At 46.6% G+C, this 24,489-nt stretch overlaps 1 protein-coding gene across 1 annotated transcript in view; it reads left to right on the top strand.

Moving 5' to 3' along the window:
- The window catches only part of SNRNP200 (small nuclear ribonucleoprotein U5 subunit 200), a 47,738-nt gene extending 24,100 nt beyond the window's left edge, over positions 1 to 23,638 (top strand). The window contains exons 21-45 of the mRNA XM_060683319.2: positions 346 to 543; positions 2,139 to 2,291; positions 3,157 to 3,237; positions 3,935 to 4,018; positions 4,455 to 4,561; positions 5,485 to 5,603; positions 7,136 to 7,290; positions 8,065 to 8,254; positions 8,921 to 9,094; positions 9,297 to 9,457; positions 10,432 to 10,656; positions 11,856 to 12,047; positions 12,951 to 13,129; positions 14,313 to 14,464; positions 15,653 to 15,761; positions 16,360 to 16,468; positions 18,086 to 18,275; positions 18,416 to 18,580; positions 18,698 to 18,819; positions 18,948 to 19,091; positions 19,227 to 19,403; positions 21,208 to 21,368; positions 21,755 to 21,836; positions 22,272 to 22,364; positions 23,169 to 23,638. Of these exons, the coding sequence (XP_060539302.1) occupies positions 346 to 543; positions 2,139 to 2,291; positions 3,157 to 3,237; positions 3,935 to 4,018; positions 4,455 to 4,561; positions 5,485 to 5,603; positions 7,136 to 7,290; positions 8,065 to 8,254; positions 8,921 to 9,094; positions 9,297 to 9,457; positions 10,432 to 10,656; positions 11,856 to 12,047; positions 12,951 to 13,129; positions 14,313 to 14,464; positions 15,653 to 15,761; positions 16,360 to 16,468; positions 18,086 to 18,275; positions 18,416 to 18,580; positions 18,698 to 18,819; positions 18,948 to 19,091; positions 19,227 to 19,403; positions 21,208 to 21,368; positions 21,755 to 21,836; positions 22,272 to 22,364; positions 23,169 to 23,312 (3,666 nt within the window). The 3' untranslated portion in view covers positions 23,313 to 23,638. The remainder of the gene's footprint in view (positions 1 to 345; positions 544 to 2,138; positions 2,292 to 3,156; positions 3,238 to 3,934; positions 4,019 to 4,454; positions 4,562 to 5,484; positions 5,604 to 7,135; positions 7,291 to 8,064; positions 8,255 to 8,920; positions 9,095 to 9,296; positions 9,458 to 10,431; positions 10,657 to 11,855; positions 12,048 to 12,950; positions 13,130 to 14,312; positions 14,465 to 15,652; positions 15,762 to 16,359; positions 16,469 to 18,085; positions 18,276 to 18,415; positions 18,581 to 18,697; positions 18,820 to 18,947; positions 19,092 to 19,226; positions 19,404 to 21,207; positions 21,369 to 21,754; positions 21,837 to 22,271; positions 22,365 to 23,168) is intronic.
- Positions 23,639 to 24,489: the final 851 nt, after the last annotated feature.

Here is a 24,489-nt window from a genome sequence, read left to right as displayed (position 1 = left end):
GGTCTGAAAAACAGCCTGTTTTATGGCCGTTTTTCGGGCTGTTTTCCGGCACCCCGGTGCCCATGAAGACCAGCATGCGCACCATAAACCAGTAGAGCAGCTGGCAATGGCGCACATGCCCACAGAGAGGGCTCTGCTTGCCACCTCTGGCATGCGTGCCACAGGTTTGCCATCACGGCCTTATATCCTCTCTGATGTCTCTCTCTTTTAGAATTAACCTATGAGCCTATTCTCCACCCCTTGCTGGTTTTCAGAGCAGGAGCTGGTGATGCCATTTCCTTCCCCTGTCCTTGTAGCATTTCAGAGACTTAACAGTGCCTGTACTTCCTGTTTGGGCTGTTGCAGGATGCAGTGAACTGGCTTGGCTACACTTACCTCTACATACGGATGCTGAGATCTCCCAATCTCTACGGCATCTCCCATGACGACATGAAAGGAGACCCATTGCTGGACCAGCGCCGACTGGACCTGGTGCACACAGCAGCTCTGATGCTGGACAAAAACAATTTAGCCAAATATGATAAGAAGACGGGGAATTTCCAGGTTAGTAATACAGAGGTGTTCAGGTTACTTTGCCAGAGCAAATTCCATCAGCGTCTGTTAATGGCCTGTCCATAAATACCGTATTTTTCGGAGTTTAAAATGCACCTTTTCCCCCCTAAAAGGGGGTGAAAATTTAGGTGCGTCTTATACACCAAGTGTAGCCCCGCCCACCCACTGCCCCCCCCTTTGTCCTCTGCCTCCCAGCAATTTACCTCCTTGCAAGCCAACAAGAAGAAGAAACAGCTTCTTTCAGCTTCAGCACAGCCTAATTAGCACAAGTTGATTGGATCAGCCTCCCGACTCAGCTATTTTGCTCTCAGCTATTTTGCGCAGGGCTCCGTTGCTTGCTGCAAGGAGGTAAATTGCTGGGAGCAGATTTTTTTTTCCCATGTGCTAATCAAGCTATGCTGAAAATGAAAATGAAAGTAAAACAGGCTGTTTGCTGCAAGGAGGCAAAATTGCTGGGAAGCAGAGGCGGTATATAAGTCTAGGGGCTATTCCTATTGTGTACGAGGCCCAAATTATCTCCTACATTTCAATTTCATTTAATTTCTAAAGCCTTTTCCCTCCTGTTGCCTTCCTATTTACTTTTGTATTTTGTATCTTATCCTATAACCTAATAAAATGTTTAAAAATTCAACAACAACAAAAAGATGGAAGTGTTGCTCTATTCTAACATAGAATAGAGTAGAAAAGGGTACAGTAGAAAAGAGTACAGTAGAGAATAGAATAGAATAGAATAGAATAGAATAGATTAGATTGGAACTGGAATTGGAATTCAATTCAATTCAATTCAATTCAATTCAGTTCAATTCAATTCAGTTCAATTCAATTCAATTATTTTCTTTTCTTTATTGGCCAAGTGTGATCGGACACACAAGGAATTTGTCTTCGGTGCATAAACTCTCAGTGTACATAAAAACTATAGGTGATAAATCATGATCATAGTTATCATAAAAATATATTCACCATGAATCATAAGATACAACACTTAGCGATAGTCACAGGATACTAAACAAGCAATCAACATCAATCATACTAGGAAACTAAATAAAACAATATAAACGTAAAGATACAAGCAACAAAGTTATAGTCATAAGTGGAAGGAGATGGGTGATGGGAATGATGAGAAGATTAATAGTAGTGCAGACTTTAGTGAATAGTTTTGACAGTGTTGAGGGGATTATTTGTTTAGCAGAGTGATGGCGTTCGGGGAAAAACTGTCCTTGTGTCTAGTTGTTCTGGTGTGCAGTGCTCTATAGCGTCGTTTGGAGGGTAGGAGTTGAGACAGTTGATGTCCAGGATGCGAGGGGTCTGTAAATATTTTCACTGCCCTCTTTTTGACTCGTGGAGTAGACAGGTCCTCCATGGAAGGCAGGTTGGTAGCCATGGTTTTTTCTGCAGTTCTAATGATCCTCTGAAGTCCGTGTCTGTCTTGTTGGGTTGCAGAGCCATAAACCCTTTTGTTCGATTATCACTAGCTCCGCTGGCTTTAGAGCAACCACAGTACAACGCATAGCAGCTCTGCCTACGATGGATTCTTCCTTCTGGCCATGTTAGCTGATCTTTCCCCAATCATTCTTCTCCCTCCGCAGGTGACTGAGCTGGGCCGCATTGCCAGCCACTATTACATCACCAACGAGACCATCCAGACCTACAATCAGCTGCTTAAGCCCACCTTGAGTGAGATCGAACTCTTCCGCGTCTTCTCTCTGTCCTCCGAGTTCAAGAACATCACCGTGAGAGAGGTAGGAAAGTCGGAGACGGCATTTCCTTCCTGTCTACCTGGTGTCTTCATCCTTTGGCTAACATTGGGAAAGTCAACGTTTACAACTCCTGCTGTATTTTTTGCATCGCTCAAAAGCTTCCTCCAAATCCTTGCTTTTATCCGGGGAAGAGGGAGAATATTAATATCTTAAGTTTCTGTGCCTGTGTTTCATCTTTCAGGGATTAAAATCATTTTTAAAAAATTAATATTATCACTAGAGGTAATGCTATGGTTGCTTAGCTCAACTTTATAAAAGTAACTGTGCTCATTTCTAAATATTTGGCATTCTAGCTGTCCCTCCACTTTTCTTAGAACCTCCCAGTCCTTTCATTTTTATTTTTTAAGACTCTAGCCACAGTTTTTTGCTTTCAAATGTAGCCCTTTGTTGCTGCCTTTTTAGCTTTGGGAGTTGATTGACTTAACGTGGGTAGATTTATGGATGATTTGCAGTAATTCACCCATCACGTTAGCCTGGTGCAGAGGTCTTCAAACTTAGCAGCTTTAAGACTTGTGGACTTCAACTCCCAGAATTCTTCAGCCAGCTATGCTGGAGTTGAAGTCCACAAGTCTTAAAGCTGCCAAGTTTGAGGACCCCTGGCCTAGTGATTCGCAAATTGCAGCCAAATGATGCTGCTGAAATTAATCAGAAGTGGATCAGAAAAGCTCCCTTCTAGTCCTTGGAATTAAGTTCTGAAACTCAACACTCTTCATCTTTATGCAGTGAGTCCAGTTGAGGGAATCCTAATCAAAATGAAACTCATTTTACCTGTTCACAGTCTATCCACTCTAGCGTGGCAGAGGTGACTCACTTTTCAATTTTTTTTTCTCTTTCCTCATCTTTGCAGGAAGAGAAACTGGAACTTCAGAAGCTGCTTGAGAGGGTCCCGATTCCAGTGAAAGAGAGCATTGAGGAGCCAAGCGCTAAGGTAAGTTCTTCCAAGTCCGGGAAAGTCTGTTTGATTTGTTTAATTTTTACAGCGCATGCCTATTTTTACTCTATCCGTACACATTGTCAAGTACTGTACTTTTTGGAGTATAAGACGCACTTTTTTCCCACCCTAAAAGAGGGTGGAAATGTTGGTGCATCTTATACACCGAATACAGCTATTTTTGGCCTCCTGAAATACCGCCTTGCATGTCCCGTTTTCGCAAAAAACAGGCCTTTTTTTTTTTTTTTGCAAAATTGGGGGCATTTTTGCCCTCCCCGGCCCCCAGGAGCACTCTGCAGGCCTCCCAAACCCTCTGCAGGCCCTGTTTTTGCGAAAAATGGGACGCACAGAGGGTTTGGGAGGCCTACAGAGTGCTCCTGGGGGCCGGGGAGGGCAAAAACCATTTTTTTTCTTGTTTACCTCTTCAAAATCTTGGTGCGTCTTATACTACGGTGCATCTTATAGTCCGAAAAATACGGTACCCAGAAGGCTGAATGGGAGATTCAGATGAATAAGCAATATGTTCTAATATTGATTGTTGCAGTCTTTTCTAAGGCTGGAGTCCAAAATGAAGAACATTTTCTTTAAAAAAACTAAGCAGTATCTCCCCCTTCTAAGGGGTATCTGCCCCCTTCTAAGGGGTAGAAGGAAATAAATGTTCTTTGGAAGGTGCTAACTTCACTTTCTCTCCTAGATCAATGTCCTCCTCCAAGCTTTTATCTCTCAACTGAAGCTAGAAGGCTTCGCCCTCATGGCGGACATGGTCTACGTCACTCAGGTGAGACACAAGATCTGAGGTAATTTGATGCCTCGGTAGTTGGGTGTAGCTGCCCTATTGCTGGAGTAGGTCCATCCCAGGGTTATCGGATCCTTGTGGAACCTGAAGATTTGTTTTTTTTTTCTCCCCTATTTCATGAAATATTAAAAATCATAAAGCCCTTGGTGGACCTAGAGTCCAGTTTGTTTGATCCACCTCTTGGTTGTTCAAAGTTGTACAGTTGAGGGTGTGAGGGAAGGAGGAATGCCACTGAAGTCTGATCATCTGTAGGATAGAGTGGGAGCTTCAGATCCTGACAGTTTAGGATTCAGAAGGCGATGGTTCTTTCACTTGCCAGGAAATTAAAAGCAGTCTGGGATGGGATGCACAACATTTTCCTCTTTCTCTAGGTACCAGTTGTGTTGTTGAAATTGACTCTCTTGTTTTGTGTTCTCAGTCTGCTGGACGGCTCATGCGTGCCATCTTTGAGATTGTCCTTAACCGTGGTTGGGCACAGCTCACCGACAAGACCCTCAACCTTTGTAAGATGATTGACAAGAGAATGTAAGGCGGCTTCTCTTAAATTTTCATATTTCCCATCGTTTCTATCCAGTCAGGCCATCTGCCCCTCTTATAGTTTCTCTGCATTGCTTGTTCAGAAATAAATCTCAGTTTAGTTCCATATAAATATTCCAATTAGTAGATTGTATGAAATGGGCCTTAAGGATTAAGACAGCGAAGGACCAACCTTTTCAATGTATCATTTTTTTTTTGGAGTATAAGACACTCCGGAGTATAAGACGCACCTTAGATTTTGGGGGGAGGAAAATAAGAAAACGAAAATTCTGCCTCTGCCTACCAGCATCCATGGGTATTCATCTGGCTAGCGTCCTGTCAGTGTGTGAGGGAGCTGAGGGCTGTTTGAAACTGAATGGAAGGTTGAGTCAACCTTGAGCCAGTCAGGATCGAACTCCAGACTGCAGTTAGAGCTGGCCTGCAATACTGCATTCTAACCACTGTGCCGCCATGGATGGATGGATGGATGGATGGATGGATGGATGGATGGATGGATGGAAGGAAGGAAGGAAGGAAGGAAGGAAGGAAGGAAGGAAGGAAGGAAATGAGAGTAAGGGAGGGTCTCAGAAAAGTCCTGCCTTAGCACTTGGCCACCATAGGTGCTCCCTCCGACACCAGTCCTGTGTCACACCCACCATGGCCATGCCCACCAAAGCACACAACACATTTGGCCCTCCAAGGTCAAACACAATCCTGATGCGGCCCTCAATGAAATTGAGTTTGACACCCCTGTTCTAGCATTTTGCCTTTCCCAGCCATGATTGAGGATTGTATCTTGAGAGGCGCCAATACTGGAGTTAGACCAGTTCCCTGCACTGCTTCTGCAGTTTGAGAGGCTGTTTCTAGAGATGCCAACGATTGAAGGAAACTATTGTGCTGGATCCTGAGTGGCAGCCTTCTTGTTCCTACAGGTGGCAGTCCATGTGCCCCCTCCGACAGTTCAGGAAACTGCCCGAAGAGGTGGTGAAGAAAATTGAGAAGAAAAACTTCCCGTTTGAGCGGCTCTATGACCTGAATCACAACGAAATAGGTCAGTGACGGCGACTGCAGTATCTCTTTAAGAGAGGGGAGGGATGTAAATTGGGGAGGGCTCCATTTGTAGGCCGACAAAGGTACTGCATCCCTTTGCAATGTGTGCGTTGCTCAGTTTTGTATCGGAACCTATCTTTGATCTTTTTTGATCCTGAATGAAACGTTCAGATTATGGCTGAATTTGAAGAAACAAAAAAAAAAAAATAGACCATTGAGGACCCAACAGAAGTGACCATGTATTACGTAGATCATTGCAATAAATAGGATTTGTAATTAATTTGATATTTCTAAGTAAATTAAATAAATTAAAACAGTAAACTCCAGAATAGAATAGAATAGAATAGAATAGAATAGAATAGAATAGAATAGAATAGAATAGAATAGAATAGAATAATAGAATATACAAAATACAATACAAAATACAATACAATACAATACACAACACAAATTCTTTATTGGCCAAGTATGATTGGATAACACAAGGAATTTGTCTTTGGTACATATGCTCTCGGTGTACATAAGGAGAATAAAATACATTCATCAAGAATAAAAAGATACTAACTCTTAGTGATAGTCAAGGTTACTAATAAGCTATCAAATCATACTAGGAAACAAATAAAAACTATAAGTTGAAAGATACAAGCAACATGGTTAAAGTCATAAGTGGAAAGAAATAGATACTAGGAAGGAAGAGAAGAATAATAGTAATACAGTCTTAGTAAATTATTTGACAGTGTTGAGGGAATTAAAGACCATTCAAACACACGAATACAAATCAGTGTTTGATGATGTAAATGAAGACTCAATCTTCCAGGCCAAAAAGTATCTAAAAAGGCTAAATCATGGCAGTTTAGTTCAGTCTTTGATCGTGTTTGAAGTGACGCACAAAAGACTTGACCTCGCATTGAAAAATGAGTTGTTGAGTACGCTAAAAATGCCTGAGGTCACGTTGACATTGTAAGCCATAAACCAGGATTTATAAACCCAGGGATTGGTTTCACACGACGTGTGTAACCAGGACCATGCAAAAAGCTTACCACAATGTGTGAACACAGCCATAGAGAATATCCAGCCCTGGTGTAAAGGTTCGAAGCGTACTCAAGCTGCTTTCACTTTTACTGCTGCTCAGCTTGCCAACAAACTATTGGGGGAGGGGAGAAAGGGGAATTGGAATGTGGACCATCAAGCACTCCATCCGTGAGAACCAAGGTCACTTCAGCAGGTGTTTGCCAGACCTTCCAGACACCATTCTCACAACAACATTGTGACACTTAATTGGACAATGTGACCTACACTCATTGGAGGGAGGGAAGATTCTATACTGTAATTACATTGAGTTGCGCGGAAATTAGCCAGAGCTGGTTTTGCTTTCATTCTGTTTCAAAATGATGTACTCAATGAGGTTTTGCATTAAGAGATTGGGATCATCTCGATAGTGCTTGCTGGGTTGGGTTTGTCAGTCGGAAACTCGACCCCTGATTCTAAGAAGGTCCACTTCCCTTCCTCTTCACCAATACCATCCTTCTGCAGGAGAGCTCATTCGGATGCCCAAGATGGGGAAGACGATCCACAAGTACGTCCACCTGTTCCCCAAACTGGAGTTGTCTGTCCACTTGCAGCCCATCACCAGGTCTACTCTGAAAGTGGAGCTAACGATTACTCCTGATTTCCAGTGGGATGAAAAGGTAAATGGGCAATCATGGAATCTGCAGGAACAATCTCCAGTAATGTGGAGGAGGTGGGATCTGGAGGTCACCTGTGGATGGGGCACTTCACGGTGGAGAAACTCCTTCAATCTTGGTTTGGTGACTCTCCTTGGTGTTGTGGCCTGTCAGCGGCCTGTGCAGCTAGTAGCTGATTCCGACAGCGAGGAGGCTGGTGTGGTGTTGCGCTAGCAGCCTTGCAGCTGTCACTCAAGTCAGACAATGAGGAGGCTGGAGAAGATGTGGTGCCAGAGGTGGGGATTCAGCAGGGCCTTCAGAACCTCCAGAAGCTCCCTTAAGTGAAGAGGAAGAAGAGGAGGAGTCTCTTCTCTATGCATGGGCACGCAGAGCTGCCAAAAGGCAGGAGGGGCTCTTCAGGAGGAGGTCTCCTCGAGAGTAAGGCTTGGGGCTAATTGGCCACTCCCTTAGCCTATTTAAGGAAGGATGACGACTGAGGCAATTTGCAGGGAACAACTTCGTTCACTCTCCTTCGGGTCTTGATCTTAGTTCTCTTATCAGTTTCCTGCAAATTGCTTCTGGGCTTTCTGCCAATCCTAGTAAGATTACGATTATTTATTCTTTGGATTCTTGTAGGCTGTTAAGAAAGTTAATTAACAGCCTTTGTTTGAAAAAGACTGATTTAATTTAGTAAACTAAGGTTTGTACAGACTTTGTGTGTGCTGTGTTCTTTGGGGTCCGTAGCTTTGGCAGAACACTTGGTTACGAATCCATCTCTCTCCTCTTTTTGGGGTGCAGGTCCATGGTTCCTCTGAAGCCTTCTGGATTTTGGTGGAAGACGTGGACAGCGAGGTGATCCTCCATCACGAGTATTTCCTTCTGAAGGCCAAGTACGCTCAAGATGAGCACCTCATCACCTTCTTCGTGCCGGTTTTTGAGCCTCTTCCTCCTCAGTACTTCATCCGGGTGGTCTCCGATCGCTGGCTTTGTAAGTCCCTGGAGAAAGAGACGTTTGCCGAACAAGCTTACGCATTCTTGCTGGAAATGGCGACGTAGGATATATTATGAAGGCATCCCATCTGCACATAGCGTTTTCTTGCAGGAAGTCAGTCCAGCCTGGTATTTTGTAAGAGCCCTGGTGGCGCAGTGGTTAGAATGCAGTACTGCAGGCTGACTCCGCTCACTGTCATCAGTTTGGCAGTTCGAGTCTCACCGGCTCAAGGTTGACTTGGCCTTCCGTCCTTTTGAGGTCGGTAAAATGATGTGTTAGGAGCAACATGCTGACTCTGTAAACCGCTTAGAGTGGGCTGCTTGTTGTTGCTAACCCTGTTGCACTCCTGAAGGTTAATTGCAGCCCGAGGGTGCCCAGTACAAGCCACAATGATATTCCCCCAGGTAACATGGTTGCACGACTGATGCAATCTGTGTGATAACTTAATGACCCACATGGCATCGTTCTGCTCTTCTGCAGCCAGACTAAAACACAATTTAGGATTTTTCCAACTGGCTGTTGGATCTCTCCTCCAAAGGAGACCGGCTCTAACAAGAGAGAAACGTAGGAAGCTGGTTAGGGCTTTTCTCCTCAACCTCTTGGTGCCTGGGTTCTTCAGGTGTCCCTGTTCCTCAGGTGTGTTTGTCTGCTTGCTCATTCCAGCCTGCGAGACGCAACTACCGGTGTCCTTCCGACACTTAATCCTACCAGAGAAGTACCCTCCTCCCACCGAACTGCTGGACTTGCAGCCCCTGCCAGTCTCTGCATTGAGGAACAGCGCTTTTGAGGGCCTCTACCAAGACAAGTTCCCCTTCTTCAATCCAATCCAGACCCAAGGTAGGCCTCGCGAAGGGTCAGTGGAGAACCGTCCCATCCAAAAATGTATTTATTTGGGCATGGAGAGCTTTCGGGAGATTGCATGTCTTTGCAAATACAACACAGGGATATCTAATAAATAATAGCTAGCTTGAGCCACCAGGAGCTCAAGCTGGGAAGCTTGACTGCTGAGAAGTCAGCTGGTCTCTTTTTTCACATCTAGTGTTCAACACGGTCTACAACAGCGATGAAAATGTCTTTGTGGGTGCGCCGACGGGCAGCGGGAAGACCATCTGCGCCGAGTTTGCCATCCTGAGGATGCTGCTGCAGAATGTGGAAGGCCGCTGCGTCTACATCACACCCATGGAGGCTCTTGCCGAGCAGGTGCCAAGCTCCCTCCCGGCTTGCCGAGTTTTTTTTTTTTTTTGAGTCTGCTCTTATCAAGGAAGGGAACCCTAGCTCTTTTGTGACTTGTGGACTTCAACTCCCAGAATTCCTGTGTATTCTTATTTCTACCTCTATTCTAGCATTTCCTTTCTATCCATCATCTCTTGCCCGCTAGACGGAAAGATTAGAAGTTAAAGATGGCATTAGAATGGCACATTGAAACATTGAACAACTAAACTATGAAGGATTATACTTCAATACAAACATGTGTATCAACACTAGGACTAGTAATTGTGGCCTGAGTAAAAGCTAGAATAGAGATAGAAATAAGGAATAGGGGGAATATTAATATACACATTTTTATATAATAAAATCAATAATCAGATGGAAAGATGAGAGGTTGAAAGATGGTATTACTATATATGCTCAAATAATATTGTGATTGGCATTAGAATGGCACATTGGAACACTGAACGACTAAAAAATGAAGGATTATATCTTAATACAACCATGTGAATTAACACTTAAGATTACAAAAGTTTGACTGATGTAACATATTATTAACATCATTATTGTTATTTATATCAAAATGAATGATACCCAGATGCCACACTGTTCATGTATTGATGTTGATGTAGATTTTAAAATAAAATAAAAAATATATACTAAAAAAAAATCCCTCCCAGAATTCCTAAGCCAGCATGAGTAACTCTGGCCCTTTTGTGATTTATGGACTCCAACTCCCAGAATTCCCAAGGCTTCAGGAATTCTGGGAGTTGAAGTCCACAAGTCATAAAAGAGCCAGGGTTCTCCACCCCTGCTTCAACAGTCTCTCTCGCAGGCAGCAGATGTGAAAAGGAGGGGGGGGAGAGGGTTGGTGAGACTAGAAGAGGCCAAGCCAGCAGAGGTTTGACCTGGAGGATCTCTGAAGATGTCCCCATCTTCCTCTTCTTCTCTCTTCTCCGAGGCAGATCTTCCTGGACTGGTACGAGAAATTCCAAGAGCGACTTCTCAAAGTCGTCTTGCTGACGGGAGAGACCAGCACGGATCTGAAGTTGCTGGGGAAGGGCAACATCATCATCAGCACCCCAGAAAAGTGGGACATCCTGTCCCGGCGATGGAAGCAGCGTAAAAATGTGCAGAACGTCAATCTCTTCATTGTGGACGAAGTCCACCTCATCGGCGGCGAGAATGGGGTGAGTTTCCTGCCGAGAAATCACTTGTTTTGAAAGGGAGTGAGCCGCGCACAGCTTCCTTTGGCTCCATTCTTCCTTGGAGCGTTGCTAGTGGAAAATCACTTAAATCACTTTCTTGCTAGTGGAAAAATCACTTTAATATGACCCAGCTAGTGTGAGTTGCAGCTCAGTTCATCAGATGCCTTCATGAATGTTTATGATTCCTGTAAATTTTGAATCTACTTAATAATAAAGTTCATTGGTTGGAGAAAGAGCTCTCAAAACTCCAGATACCTTTTTTGCAGTCCTAGACTGATATACCTCTGCTCCAACATCCATACGACAGTTTTAGTCCCAGCGATAAATATTGCCTCCTTATAAAGTCATGTCTAGATTATAAAACATACAGTAGCTGTAGAATTGTAACTGGCTGACAAATCACACTCAGCATGTAGCCGTTAATGGAACTACATCTACATGGAGGGAAGGAAGCAGTGGGATCCCCCAAGGTTCTGCCTTAGGCCAAGTGTCAGCTTTGGAAGCCATATTACGCCAGAAGCTTCCATGTGTGGGAAGGTAGGAGGAGGCAGATTTAGAAGAGGGGTTGTCTGTAGACATAATAGCATTCTTCCTGTCAGTCAAGGTCAGGCCGATCCTGCATCTGGAGAAGGAGTAGTCGGAGTGATGTCTCGAGATGGGACGGGTGGTGATTGGAGCATGTGATCGACTGAGGAGGGAGGGGATGGTTTTGGGGGGTTTGATTTACTGAGGGAAAACCCGGACCTCTTAGATTCAGGTTTTCCCAGATATGCCAGTTTACCTATTCTAGTAAATAGAACTTTGAAAAATGCTTGCTTCAGAGTTTTTACTTGGAGTTGGGGGGTTTTCTGGAACGCTGACACCAAGTACTCTTCATAAACAATTTAGATGAGGGGATAGAAGGGGATCTCCTCAAATTTGCAGACAACATTAAACTGGCAGGAACAGCCAACACCCCAGAAGATAGACTCAAGATCCAGATGGATCTCAAGAGACTAGAACACTGAGCCCTATTTAGCAAAATGAAACTCAGTGATGAGAAAAATCAAGTTTTACACTTAAGGCAAGAAAACCAAACACAGAGGTATCGAATAGATAGAGCCTGTCTCAAAAGCGACAACTGTCAGAGGGAGACTGGATGCCCCTGACTCAACTTCTCCCTCTTTTGTTTCTTTTCACAGCCAGTCCTGGAGGTGATCTGTTCCCGAATGCGCTACATCTCCTCGCAGATTGAGCGGCCCATCCGCATTGTGGCCCTCAGCTCGTCCTTGTCCAACGCCAAGGATGTGGCCCATTGGCTTGGTTGCAGTGCTACGGCCACCTTCAATTTCCACCCCAATGTGCGCCCTGTACCTCTGGAGCTCCACATCCAGGTAAGCCTCCCGCTCTTTCGAACAACCATGCGGAGCTCCTCCTGCAAATCGGTTCCATTGCTCAATCTATCTCCGTGGTAAATCACCTTCATTGATCGACAGAAACTTTGCGTGTTCTTACGCCAATCAGAGTCCCTTTACTGGAGCTAATCAAAATCTCAGCTTCGTTTTCTGTCAGGGTAATGGAGATTTTTTTTTTTTAATTTGATTTATATGCCGCCCTTCTCCAGAGACTCAGGGCGGCTTACAATGTGTTAAGCAATAGCCTTCATCCTTTTGTATATTTATACAAAGTCAGCTTATTGGCCCCACAAACTGGGTCCTCAATTTACCTACCTTAGAAAGGATGGAAGGCCGAGTCAACCTTGAGCCTGGGGAGATTTGAACTAGCAGTAATTGCAGGCAGCTGGATGATAATAACAGGCTATTAGTCTGCTGCGCCACCAGGCTCTTTAGATTTAAAGATTTAAAGTCAGATTTAAAGCTGATCAGCCGTTGTAAGGCTGTAAATCAAGGTGATGAACTGAGGATGAGTCAGCAGGGTTACTGCCACTTTAAGAAGCTGTCTATATAAGAGTGGCCATTAGAGGGCGTCTCTCGGGTATCTGCATTGTAGTTCTCCATGTAGAGTTGAAGAAGACTGATTGCTTGTCTGGTATGTGCCTACCACGTGTATGTTTGTATATAAAAGTCTTGTATATAAACCACTGTTTGTAAGATAAACCTTTGTGTACTGTATTTTGTGCCTGGGTGGTCTCGAAATAGTAGTCACGCTGTAAATACTCTTGACATTTTCCATGTTGTTAGTGGCTTTTAATTGCAGTTCTTCCTTCAGTCTATCCAGCAAGCCGATTTGACACTATTCGTCTTCTGTCTCTTGTTTCCTTCCCTCGTTTTCTCCAGGGCTTCAACATCAGCCACACCCAGACACGCCTGCTCTCCATGGCTAAGCCAGTCTACCACGCCATCATGAAACATTCTCCCAAGAAGCCAGTCATCGTGTTCGTTCCCTCGCGCAAGCAGACCCGGCTCACGGCCATCGACATTCTCACCACCTGCGCTTCAGATGTCCAGAGACACAGGTAGACTGTTCTGACCCGGCTCCCCAAATACAGCAAACCCTCTGTAGTTAAACCAATGTTCCCTTTATTAGGAGCGCCAGCTCCTAGTATCTCTCTCTCTCTCTCACAGCAGGCTAACAAGTCCAGGCAGCCAGGAGATGAATAGTTGTCTGCCACATCTACCGTATTTTTTGGAGTATAAGAGGCACCTTTCCCCCCCCCCCAAAAGAGGCTGAAAATTTGGGTGCGTCTTATACTCCGAATGTAGCTTTTTTGAAGCTTTTTTCAGCCCTAACGAGGCGCTAGTGAGTGAAGCGATCTTCCCAGCTTTGCCTGCTCCCTCAACTCTCCGCTGTGCTTTAGAAGCTTTTTTTTCAGCCCTAACTAGGTGCTAGCCGAGTGAAGCGATCTTCCCAGCTTTGCCTGCTTTTCTCATTGCTGCTTCCTCTCAGCTGTGCCTTAGAAGCTGTTTTTTAATCCCCAAGCAGGGGATAAAAAACTAGCAAACTAATGTGCTGAAGCTGACCAGACTAAGGATGGTAGCCACGTCAATACCTGTTAGGCAGATTTTTCCCTCCCCCCCTATTTTCCTCCCCAAAAACTAAGCTGAGTCTTATACTCCGGTACGTCTTATATTCCGAAAAATACTGTATTCATCTCCGCCCCCTGCCTTTTATCCCCAGAGTTAGGGTGGGGCTTCGCTAGCAGTGGCTCTTCCTTTCCAAGGACCAGCCCATCGATTTCTACTGCTCTCCTCTCCCTTCTGTGCATCCACACATCAGGCACTGGACCCAGCTGTTCCTCCTCTTCCTCATCAGCCACCTCCAGATCTGGGGGCTGTTGAATCTCCATCTGAAGGCTGACAGACAGCCCAGACTCTGCCTCTGTCTCTCTCTCTTCCATCTCCATTCCCTCTTCCCCAGTGGAGCTCTCAGGTTACCCTGATGCTGACCTTGACTCCCACGCCTCCTCCTCCTCCTCCTCCTCTGATTCGGCTGCTGGAGAGGTCGGCGGCCGACAGGCCACAATAGATGCCTGAAAGTGTTTTTGAACCCGACTCCTGTTCCTGCTTACTTCCTTGTTCCTTGTTCCTGATGAGAGTCTGGCCCTTGGAAAAAAGGCACTTTCTTCTTCATGACGGACAAGCTGGCTAATATCTGGCTTGTTGGCCGTTCTGATCTGCCTGGTTTTCCCGTCTCGACAGGTTTCTGCACTGCACTGAGAAGGATGTGGCTCCCTACCTGGACAAACTGAATGACAACACCTTGAAAGAGACGGTGGTGAACGGGGTGGGCTACCTCCACGAGGGGCTGACCTCAATGGAACGAAGAGTCGTGGAGCAGCTGTTTAGCTCAGGTAAAGCAGCAACGAAAAGCAAGGCTAATCGATCCCAAATAGGCCTGACTTGAAAAAAAAATAAAGTAAAAAACTTCTGATTCGCAGGGAAACAACTTGATGTGTTGAATGCCTTCTTGCTGGAAAGATGAATGTCAGCACTTCAAGCTGCATTTATTCTAGTGCTGACATAAGAAGGAGAAGCGGAGGTGTCTGGAAAGGGACGTTTGACTTTTCACCTACTTATTTTCCCTGGAGATAATATCCCCTAGGAGATGGGATGGGAGGGGGAAAATTCCTTTGAGCTGGAGCAGTAGATTAGGGGTAGAGTGACTTGGAAGATGGCCAATGAGTGCAGAGGAGTGGGGAAAGGAAAGGGAGGGTTTTGGGTTAGGAAGTCAGTCTTGGCTGCGATGGAGTCAGAGTTAGAATGTCGTGCTTAATAAATGGGAGTTTTTCATCAAAGACTTTGTTTGAAATGCAATTTATTTGAGACGACCTTGAAACCTGACAGTGAGCTAGTAAACAGTAATATTGCAGTAAAAGACCATGAGCAGAGTGCGCTTTTAAGTTAAGAAAGAAACAATTTGCAGAGAAGAGTGGAGTGGCATGGAATTAGAACAGAACAGAATGAGCTAGAAGGGACCTTGGAGGTCTACTAGTCCAGCCGCCTGCTCAAGCAGGAGAACCATACTATTTCAGATAAGTGACTTATCTAGTCTCTTCTTAAAAACCTCCAGTGATGAAGCACCCACGATTTCTGGAGGCAACTTCTGTTCCACTGATTAATTGTCCTCACTGTTAGGAAGTTTCTCCTTAATTCCAGGTTGCTTCTCTCCTTGAGTAGTTTCCACCCATTGTTTCTTGTCTTGCCTTCTTTGGTGCTTTGGAGAATAATTTGACCTCCTCATCTTTGGGGCAGCCCCTCAAATACTGGAAGACTGCTATCATGTCACCCCTAATTCTTCTTTTCTCTAGACTGGCCAAACCCAAATCCTGCAGCCGTTCGTCTTATGTTTTAATCTCCAGGCCTTTGATCCTCTTAGTTCCACTTCTCTGCACTTTTTCCAAAGCCTCAACATCGCTTCGCTGGCTGAGGAATTCTGGGAGTTGAAGTCCACAAGTCTTAAAAGTTGCCAAGGTTGGAGACCCTTGACCTAGATGGTTGTTTCAGTTCTTGAACATTCCTCCTTTGTGATTTGTTTTTAGGGGCCATCCAGGTGGTAGTGGCTTCGCGAAGCCTCTGTTGGGGAATGAACTTAGCTGCCCACTTGGTGATCATCATGGACACGCAATACTACAATGGGAAGATCCACGCGTGAGTGAAGAGTGCTGGGTTGGGTTGTCCGGAACTGCCACTAAGCGGTTTGGGGAGCGATGGGGGAATTAAAAAGGAGTTGAGTTGGATTGACTTTTGGTGGTTTGTTTTTTTTTTAATTATTTTTTAAATTTTTATTTACCATATTTTTCGGACTACAGGACGGATTTTTTTGTCTCCCAAAAGGGGGTGAAAATGCCTGTGCATCTTATAGATGTATGTCAACTTGCAAAGCTTTCAAGTTGCCATGAGCAGGAGGGAGGGAGAACTGATAGAGCTGATTGATTTCCCTAACTGAAGCTACATTCCATACATTCTTCCTGACCGCAATCAGAAGGAGGGTGTTGGATTTCACAGCCAGCCAAAGTGGTTAATTGGAGAATGTGATTTATGACATGGCCAGGGAGGAGGGGAGAGACAGGGTCATAGGGGAACGTAAATCTATGCGGGATTAGTTCTAACTGCATCCGAATATTGCCGAAATTGTGCTCCTAATAAATGACTGTATTTCGTTTGAAGTTTGGCTAATGGCTCATGAATTAATTAGGGCATCTTTCGGAAACTTCACATCAATAGTGAACCGTTCTCCTTCTGCTAGGTATGTGGACTACCCTATCTATGATGTCCTACAGATGGTGGGCCGTGCTAACCGCCCGTTGCAGGATGACGAAGGACGCTGTGTTATTATGTGCCAGGGGTCCAAGAAGGTGAGCCAAGATGGGAAGTAGGTAGATTCAGGGGTGGGCTTCAAAAATTTTAGCAACGGGTTCTCTGCCCGGTTGCTGGGTGGGCGTGGCCTAGTTGGCCTCCTGCACCATGGCAGTGGGCACGTTTTTGCCCTCCCCGGGCTCCAGAGGCTTTTCTCGAGTCTCCGGAAGGGCGAAAACGGCCTCCCCAGGTTCCGGAGGCCCTCTGGAGGCCGGAAACAGGCCCATTTCCGGTCTTCCTGAACTTCCGGTAGGCCCGTTTTTTGCCCTCCCTGAGCCTCCGCATGTGCCCTGCCCTTACCTGCATCCGAAACGGGCTGCGTGGGGACTCCTGGGAGGGGCAGGGCAGGGTGGGCGTGGCCAGCCAGGAGTGGGATTTGGGGGTTCCCTGAACTGCAGAGAATCTTAGCTAGAGGTTCTCCCGAACCCCAGCAGTCCATCCCCTGGGTAGATTCCTCTGCTGCTTAGGAACGGGGGCTCCTAGAATTTGGGATCCTTCTAGCAGTGAAGAGCTTTCAGGCTGAGTGGCCACAATCTCAGCTTTCCGAGGTCCTCATGTTTTGCCAGCAACTTTGGCTGGTCTTTTCAGGGACAGAGTCAGCTGCTAAGGAACGTACTTCTCAGCAACTCACAAAGCAATGAATAGGAACTAGCTGGACTCTTGTATTTGGATGTAGCAAGGTGCTCTCCGATTTGATCCTTGTCTCCAGAGTTCAAAGAAGTTAGTTCCTTATCTGGATGGACTTCGGATTGATCTGTTTTGAAGAAATTCCAAGAGAATCAGTTCTCCAGTTGGTCTGTCCTTGAACCTGGCTGTTGATTGGTTCTTTATGTCGGTAGCTTTCTGACCTGTTTCGTAGAACGCCAAAGAGATCAGATTCTCGATTGGGACAGAATAGTGCTAGAGAGATTCTGTCTGGTGAGGTTGCCGCAGATTCTTTTTATGCCACCTCAAGATTAAATAGCCCTTAAATCATTGGAAAAATCTCTGGACATCAGAAAATTAGATCCTGGTCATTCAGCCTGAAAACTCATCACTACTTGATTAACTCTGGCTTGCAAAAACCTACACCGTTGAAGCAAGCCTACACCGGGTGGGGGAATCCATTGATTTTGCATGTTGTGTTGGCATGATTTATTTGGAGCAGGTTCTCCTCCATTCTGGAATCCTGAAACCCTAATCATAAGCGGGCAATTTTGTTAGAGTTTGTTGCAGAAATCAATTCCAGAAAGCACACACAGGCAGACTGAGGCAGCCGGATTCATTAACTCCTCTTTATATACATAATAATACACGAAGTTAAATGTACAATACCAATATACTGTAGATTCTTCTTCAATGTAGTAGCAGTTACGAGCAAAACACAAGGCAGGAGAGAACAGTTAGTTTCATTTCAGCAGAGCAGACTAGTTTCAGTTTCTCTGCACAGACTCAGAAGCTGCAGACTAAGACACGCCTTGGCTCCAGTCTGTCTCAGCTCCCAAACAGCCCTCATTGGCTGACTTAGTTGCTATGCCTATACATTGGCTGTTACCATGTCCTATTCCAGAGTTGATGAATATACTCTGACAAATTTTCCCCTTATGCTAAACATAATTTTGGCTCTTCCGTTCCAGGATTTCTTCAAGAAGTTCCTCTACGAGCCCCTTCCGGTGGAGTCTCACCTTGACCACTGCATGCACGATCACTTCAATGCCGAGATTGTCACCAAGACAATTGAGAACAAACAAGACGCGGTGGACTACCTCACCTGGACCTTCCTGTACCGCAGGATGACACAGAACCCCAACTATTACAACCTGCAAGGTAAAAGGGGCAGCGTTCCAATCTTCTGGGATCCCTCTCCCTGTCTTGTCTCCCCCTGACCCATTCCAGGCAGCTCCTGGACAGTTTCCCAACCCCTCCAGATGTGCAGCTTCTGACTTTTGATCTGCTCCTCTGACCAGGTGTGTCCCACCGGCATCTCTCCGATCACCTTTCCGAGTTAGTGGAGCAAACCCTGAGTGACCTGGAGCAGTCCAAGTGCATCAGTGTGGAAGATGAGATGGACGTGGCGCCTCTGAATCTGGGCATGATCGCAGCTTATTATTACATCAACTACACCACCATCGGTAATGGGTCTGGGGGAGAAAGGGGTGTGTGTGTCGTGTCCCTCGCTGCCATGGCCTCAGCCTTGTAGCTCGGGATCTGATGCAGCTTCTCTTTCTTTCTCAAATCATCCGCTCTAGAACTCTTCAGCATGTCCCTGAACGCCAAGACGAAAGTGAGAGGTCTGATTGAAATTATCTCCAATGCTGCAGAATATGAGAATATTCCTATTAGGCACCACGAGGACAATCTCTTGCGGCAGGTAAGGGAATAATCCTTAAATCCTTCTTTGATAAAATGTAAGTGAGGCCTCGGTGGGCAGCAGATGGCAGTTTGTGCCAATGTACGGTCGTGTTTGATGCTTAGAAGACCCCCTCCTTCCTTTTCCAGCTGGCCCAGAAAGTGCCCCACAAGCTGAACAACCCTAAGTTCAACGACCCCCACATCAAAACCAACCTCCTTTTGCAAGCGCATCTGTCGCGGATGCAGTTAAGCGCAGAGCTCCAGTCAGACACCGAGGAGATCCTGAGCAAGGTGGGGGGAAGAAGAGGGGTTTGGTGGGGATGGCCCATGTGGCACGGCCTTGCCTCTTCGGGGTCCAGCGGGAGCATCGGGAGACTCAGCGGGGGCTTCACCCGGCACCCTTAATCCGATTCTTCCCGTTCCCAGGCCATCCGGCTGATCCAAGCCTGCGTCGACGTCCTCTCCAGCAACGGCTGGCTGAGCCCCGCCCTGGCAGCCATGGAGCTGGCCCAGATGGTCACGCAGGCCATGTGGTCGAAGGACTCCTACCTGAAGCAGCTGCCGCACTTCACCTCCGAAAACATCAGGCGTTGCACCGACAAGGTGAGAACTGATTCTCGGGCTCAGTAAGGAAGAGCAGTGGAGCAGCCCAGGAAGAGGGCACAACGGGCCTTCCCGACCGGGCACGGCAGAAAATGAGAGTGGAGTGCCCAATTGCATGAGAATTTTTTAAAAAAAATTTAAATGGAAGCCATTTATTTACAAGATTTATATCCAGCCTGCTTGAATAAGAACTCTGGGCTGCCCTGTGACTATCTGGCTATACTGAAAAACTAGCCACCATGCTCGGAAGTGATTAGGGCAGAGGTCTTCAAACTTGGCAGCTTTAAGACTTATGGACTTTGACTCCCAGAATTCTCCAGCCAGCTATGCTGGAGTTGAAGTCCACAAGTCCTAAAGCTGCCAAGTTTGAAGACCTCTGGATTAGGGTTTCCAAGGGCTGAAAGTCTTGAGCTGCCTCTTGTCTTTTCTGAGGAATAATGGAGAACCAGGGAGGGGCCCAAATCATTGGAACAGCAATAACACTTAGACTTATATACCGCTTCACAGTGCTTTTACAGCCCTCTCTAAGTGGTTTACAGAGTCAGTCTCTTGACCCCAACAAAGTGGGTCCTCATTTTACTCACCTCAGAAGGATGGAAGGCTGAGTCAGCCTTGAGCCTGGTGAGATTCGAACTGTCAAATTGCAGGCATAGCCTGCAGTACCCCCTCTAACTACTGTGCCACCACGGCCCATGTCCCTAGAGCTCCTTCGGGGCAGTTTTTGGAAGCAGATCTTCCCAAAGACAGGAGCATCTCCCTAATCCGAATTGCTGTGTTCCCGAAGGAGGCCTGCTTTATCCAAGAGTGTGCTGTGAACTGCTTTCAGTTTTGGAGAATTTATTAAACCAGGAACTCCCCGACTGCCCCCAGAGCGACAGCTGCCTGTGGGGTGGTTCACCCTGCTTCTTTCTGCTCCAGGTTTGCCATTGCCAAAAAGGAGTGGACTTGAAAAGCCACCATAAGGTCCCATAAGTGGGACCACAAGGCTGTTGTGGCCCTCCAGCGGCCAGCAGGGCTGGCAACAGAGTCCGACAGTGAGGAGTTTGGGGAGGAACATGGGCCAGTCCTGGAGTCTGGGGAAGGCTCAGATGAGGGCTCTGCGTCGGAGGCAGAGAGGGAGCCAAGGCTGGATGTCAGTTATCATCTGCCTCCAGAGCTAGAAAGCAGTGAGGTAGAGGAACAGCTGGAGCCTGTTCCCAGTGTGTGCATGCGCAGAGCTGCCAGAAGAAAAGAACAGCTAATAAATCAGGGTCGACTTGGAAGTAAAGCTACAAGTGGACGATGAATGGCCCTTCCCATAGGAAATAAAAGAGGAGTGAAAGGGGAGTGGGCTTTTGCAGGAAACAATTCGTTCGGTCGTTCGGTTCAGGAGTGTGAAGATCTGTCCGTGAATCTCAAGAAACTCTGTGCCCAAGTCTTTCCTTGCACAGCCCTGTGTTTGGAAAATATTTACATGGCAGCTTTCCAAGCCAGATAAGGTCTGTGGTCATAAATCCACTTTTGGAAGACTGCTTGCCAGGCCTTTGCTGAAGGTGAATGAGAGGAATTGACATTCGTTTAATAAAAGGGGTTTTGTCGGGACGAGGATTCTGCTTCGTGCTTTTGGGGGATGCCTAGGTCAGAACAGAGGCCTCCAACTGATCCTCATCTGTGTGTCAGTTGATACTGAATGGGATGTGTGTGTGTGTGTGTGTGTGTGTGTGTGTGTGTGTGTGTGTGTTTCAATGACACTGTAACCTGGAAGCTTTTCCCCCTGGGGGCTGTCATCCCCTGCTCATTCCCCTCCGCTTGTCCTTCCGTGCAGGGAGTGGAGAGCGTGTTCGACATCATGGAGATGGAAGACGAGGACCGCAACGTCCTGCTTCAGCTCTCCGATGCCCAGATTGCAGATGTGGCTCGCTTCTGCAACCGATACCCCAACATCGAGCTCTCCTACGAGGTGGCGGAAAAGGAGAGCATTCACAGGTGAGGAGGGGCCGGGAAGGTTGCAAGAGAAAGACTTCCGCGATGCAGCTTGTAGTTAGCAGTTTTTGCTTTCTTTCTGTTCTCGCGGCTTATTGATGGAGGCAATAACAGTTTGTTGCAGAAATCAAATACAGAAAGCACACACAGGCAGACTGATGCAGCTGGATTCATTATAGACATATAATACATGAAGATAAATGTACAATACCAGTACAGATTCTTCTTCAACATAGTAACAGCTATAAGCAAAACACAAGGCAGGAGAGAACAGTTAGTTTCATTTCAGCACAGAAGACTAGTTTCAGTTTCTCTGCACAGACTCAGACGCTGCAGACTAAGACATGCCCTGGCTCCATGTGAGTTGACCACTTTCTTTGTTTCTCCAGTGGAGGACCTGTGGTTGTGCTGGTGCAGCTGGAGCGAGAGGAGGAGGTAACCGGACCCGTGATTGCCCCGCTGTTCCCACAGGTAAGCGGGGTCCTCTGTGAACCGGTAGTGGAAATTTTGAGTAGTTCGGAGAACCAGCAAATGCCACCTCTGGCTGGCCCCAGGAGTGGGGAGGGAATGGGGATTTTGCAATATCCTTCCCCCAGGAGTGGGGAGGGAATGGGGATTTTGCAATATCCTTTTCCCAGGAGTGGGGAGGGAATGGGGATTTTGCAGTATCCTTCCCCTGCCACGCCCACCAAGCCACGCCCACAGAACCGGTAGTAAAAAAATTTGGATTTCACCACTTGTTCCTTCCCTCTTTGAATAACATGAATTTGTGTTACTCATGAGTAAATGGTTTCTCACGGTGTGAGAAGGCTAGGTCAGACCAGGCCGAGGGCCTGCCTGTTGGGACTGAGGCTACACCGTTGTTGCGCTCCTAACTTTATCCTCTTTGCTGCTGCTTTCCTGCAGAAACGCGAGGAAGGCTGGTGGGTGGTGATCGGCGACTCCAAATCCAACAGCCTCATTTCCATCAAGCGACTGACGCTGCAGCAGAAGGCCAAGGTAAGACGCTCACACTTCTACGTCGGTCTTGATTATTGTTCTGAGCCAGTTCCCCAAACCCGACCCACCCTCTGAAGTGAACGCAAAGATTCCTTTAATTAGGAGCGCCAGCAACCCTGCAACAAAGTTTCCCTTTCAAATGCAGGCTAACAAGTCCGTCCGGCAAGGAGATGAATAGTTGTCTGCCACATCTTTTCCTCTCCGCCCCCTGCCTTTTATCCCCAGAGCTTGGTAGCAGCGGTGGCTCTTTCGTCCCGAGGACCGGCCCATAGATTTCCACTGCTCTCCTCTCCTCTGCCTTCTGTAAATCCACATATCAGGCACTGGACCCAGCTGTTCCTCCTCCTCATCAGCCACCTCCAGACCTGGGGGCTGTTGACTCTCCATCTGAGGGTTGACGTAATTTTCAAATCTTGAATCGGCCAGATGAACTAATTGCTCCCTGCAAAAACTCATGTCCCGTTCGCTTCTCCTTTATGTTTGTGTCTCTGACAGTGCCCTCGTCCGAGCCTTCCCCAGACTCCAGGACTGGCCCACGTTCCTCCCCAACCTCCTCACTGTCCGACTCTGCTGCCAGCTCTGCTGGCGGGCCACATGCTGGCCACATGCCAACTCTGCTGGCAGGCCATGATTCAATCTGTGTATTTTCACGCTTTCTCCAAAAAGATGTCAATTGCTTTGAGCTGGTTTTTTGCACTGTGAGCCTAATTCCTGCTTTTTGCAAGCAAACTCCACCCCCCCACCACCCAGTCTCCTTGTTGATCTGACTTGTTCTAAAAACCCCAATTCTTAACGCTATTTTAGGTGAAGCTGGATTTTGTGGCTCCAACCACCGGGACGCACAACTACACGCTCTACTTCATGAGCGATGCCTACATGGGCTGCGACCAAGAATATAAGTTCAGCGTGGACGTAAAAGAGGCAGAGAGTGACACCGACTCCGACTGAGCGACAGGCTGAAGGTGATGGGCCTTCATCAAGCCATTGTGGACTTTCTTGGAGGAGATAATCACCATAGGTGGTTAGGAAGGTGTTTTGTAGATGTTCTCCGTCTTTGGATTCCCTGCATCGTCTAAGCCTCAGCGAGCAGCTGTAGAAACGGACTTCCACCTTTTTGTGTTCCTGCCCGCATCTTGAGGTTTTCCCTTCTTTTTTTTTTTTTAAACTCGGCAAAACAAACAGTAGCTTTTGTGTACAATGTTTGCCGTAAATGAGCTGAATTGATTGTTTAAGAGATCCTGCTAATTTTCCAAAATAAAACTTCCAGGAACTAACTCGGGTCCCTCTTTTTGGGAAGAACAGTCCCAAGTGAAGGGTAGTGGTTAGAGCCGTGGTGGTGCAGAAGCCAGTGTTGCACGCAGACTCTGCCCACTGCCAGGAGTTTGATCCCGATTGGCTCGAGGTTGACTCAGTCCTTCCGAGGTCGGTAAAATGAGGACCCAGATTGTTGCGGGCAATAGGCAGACTGTAAACTGCTTAGGTTAGGGATGCGGTAGCTCAGTGGCTAAAGACGCTGAGCTTGTCGATCGAAAGGTTGGCAGTTCAACGGTTCTAATCCCTAGTGCCGCCTAATGGGGTGAGCTCCCGTGACTTGTCCTAGCTTCTGCCAACCTAGCAGTTCGAAAGGAGGTAAAAAATGCAAGTAGAAAAACGGGGACAACCTTTGGTGGGAAGGTAACAGCGTTCCGTGCGTCTTTGGCGTTGAGTCATGCATCTATCCCTAATACATTTTGCCACTGTCCGGAGTTCAAAAGAGAGGAGGGGAAAGAGATGCTCTAAGAAGCAGCCAGCCAATTCCATACATTCTTCCTGACTGCAATCAGAAGGAGGGTGTTAGGTTTCACAGCCAGCCAAAGTGGTTAATTGGAGAATGTGATTTATGACATGGCCAGAGAGGAGGGGAGAGACAGGGTCATAGGGGAACGTAAATCTACATGGGATCAGTCCTGACTGCATCCGAGTATTGCCAGAATGGTGCTCCTAATAAATGACTATATTTCCTTTGAAGTTTGGATCATGGCTCATGAATTAATTAGGGCATCTTTTGGAAACTTGACAGCATATTTTGAGTGACAGAGAGCTGCAGCAGAGGAGTGAAAGAGCCACATGCAGCTCCAGAGCCACA

Source organism: Pantherophis guttatus, chromosome 9, assembly GCF_059756535.1.
Source record: "Pantherophis guttatus breed Tessera chromosome 9, ASM5975653v1, whole genome shotgun sequence".
Taxonomy (NCBI): Eukaryota; Metazoa; Chordata; class Lepidosauria; order Squamata; family Colubridae; genus Pantherophis; species Pantherophis guttatus.
The sequence above is the reverse complement of the archived record's forward strand: the minus strand, read 5'-3'. Positions and strand labels throughout refer to the sequence as shown.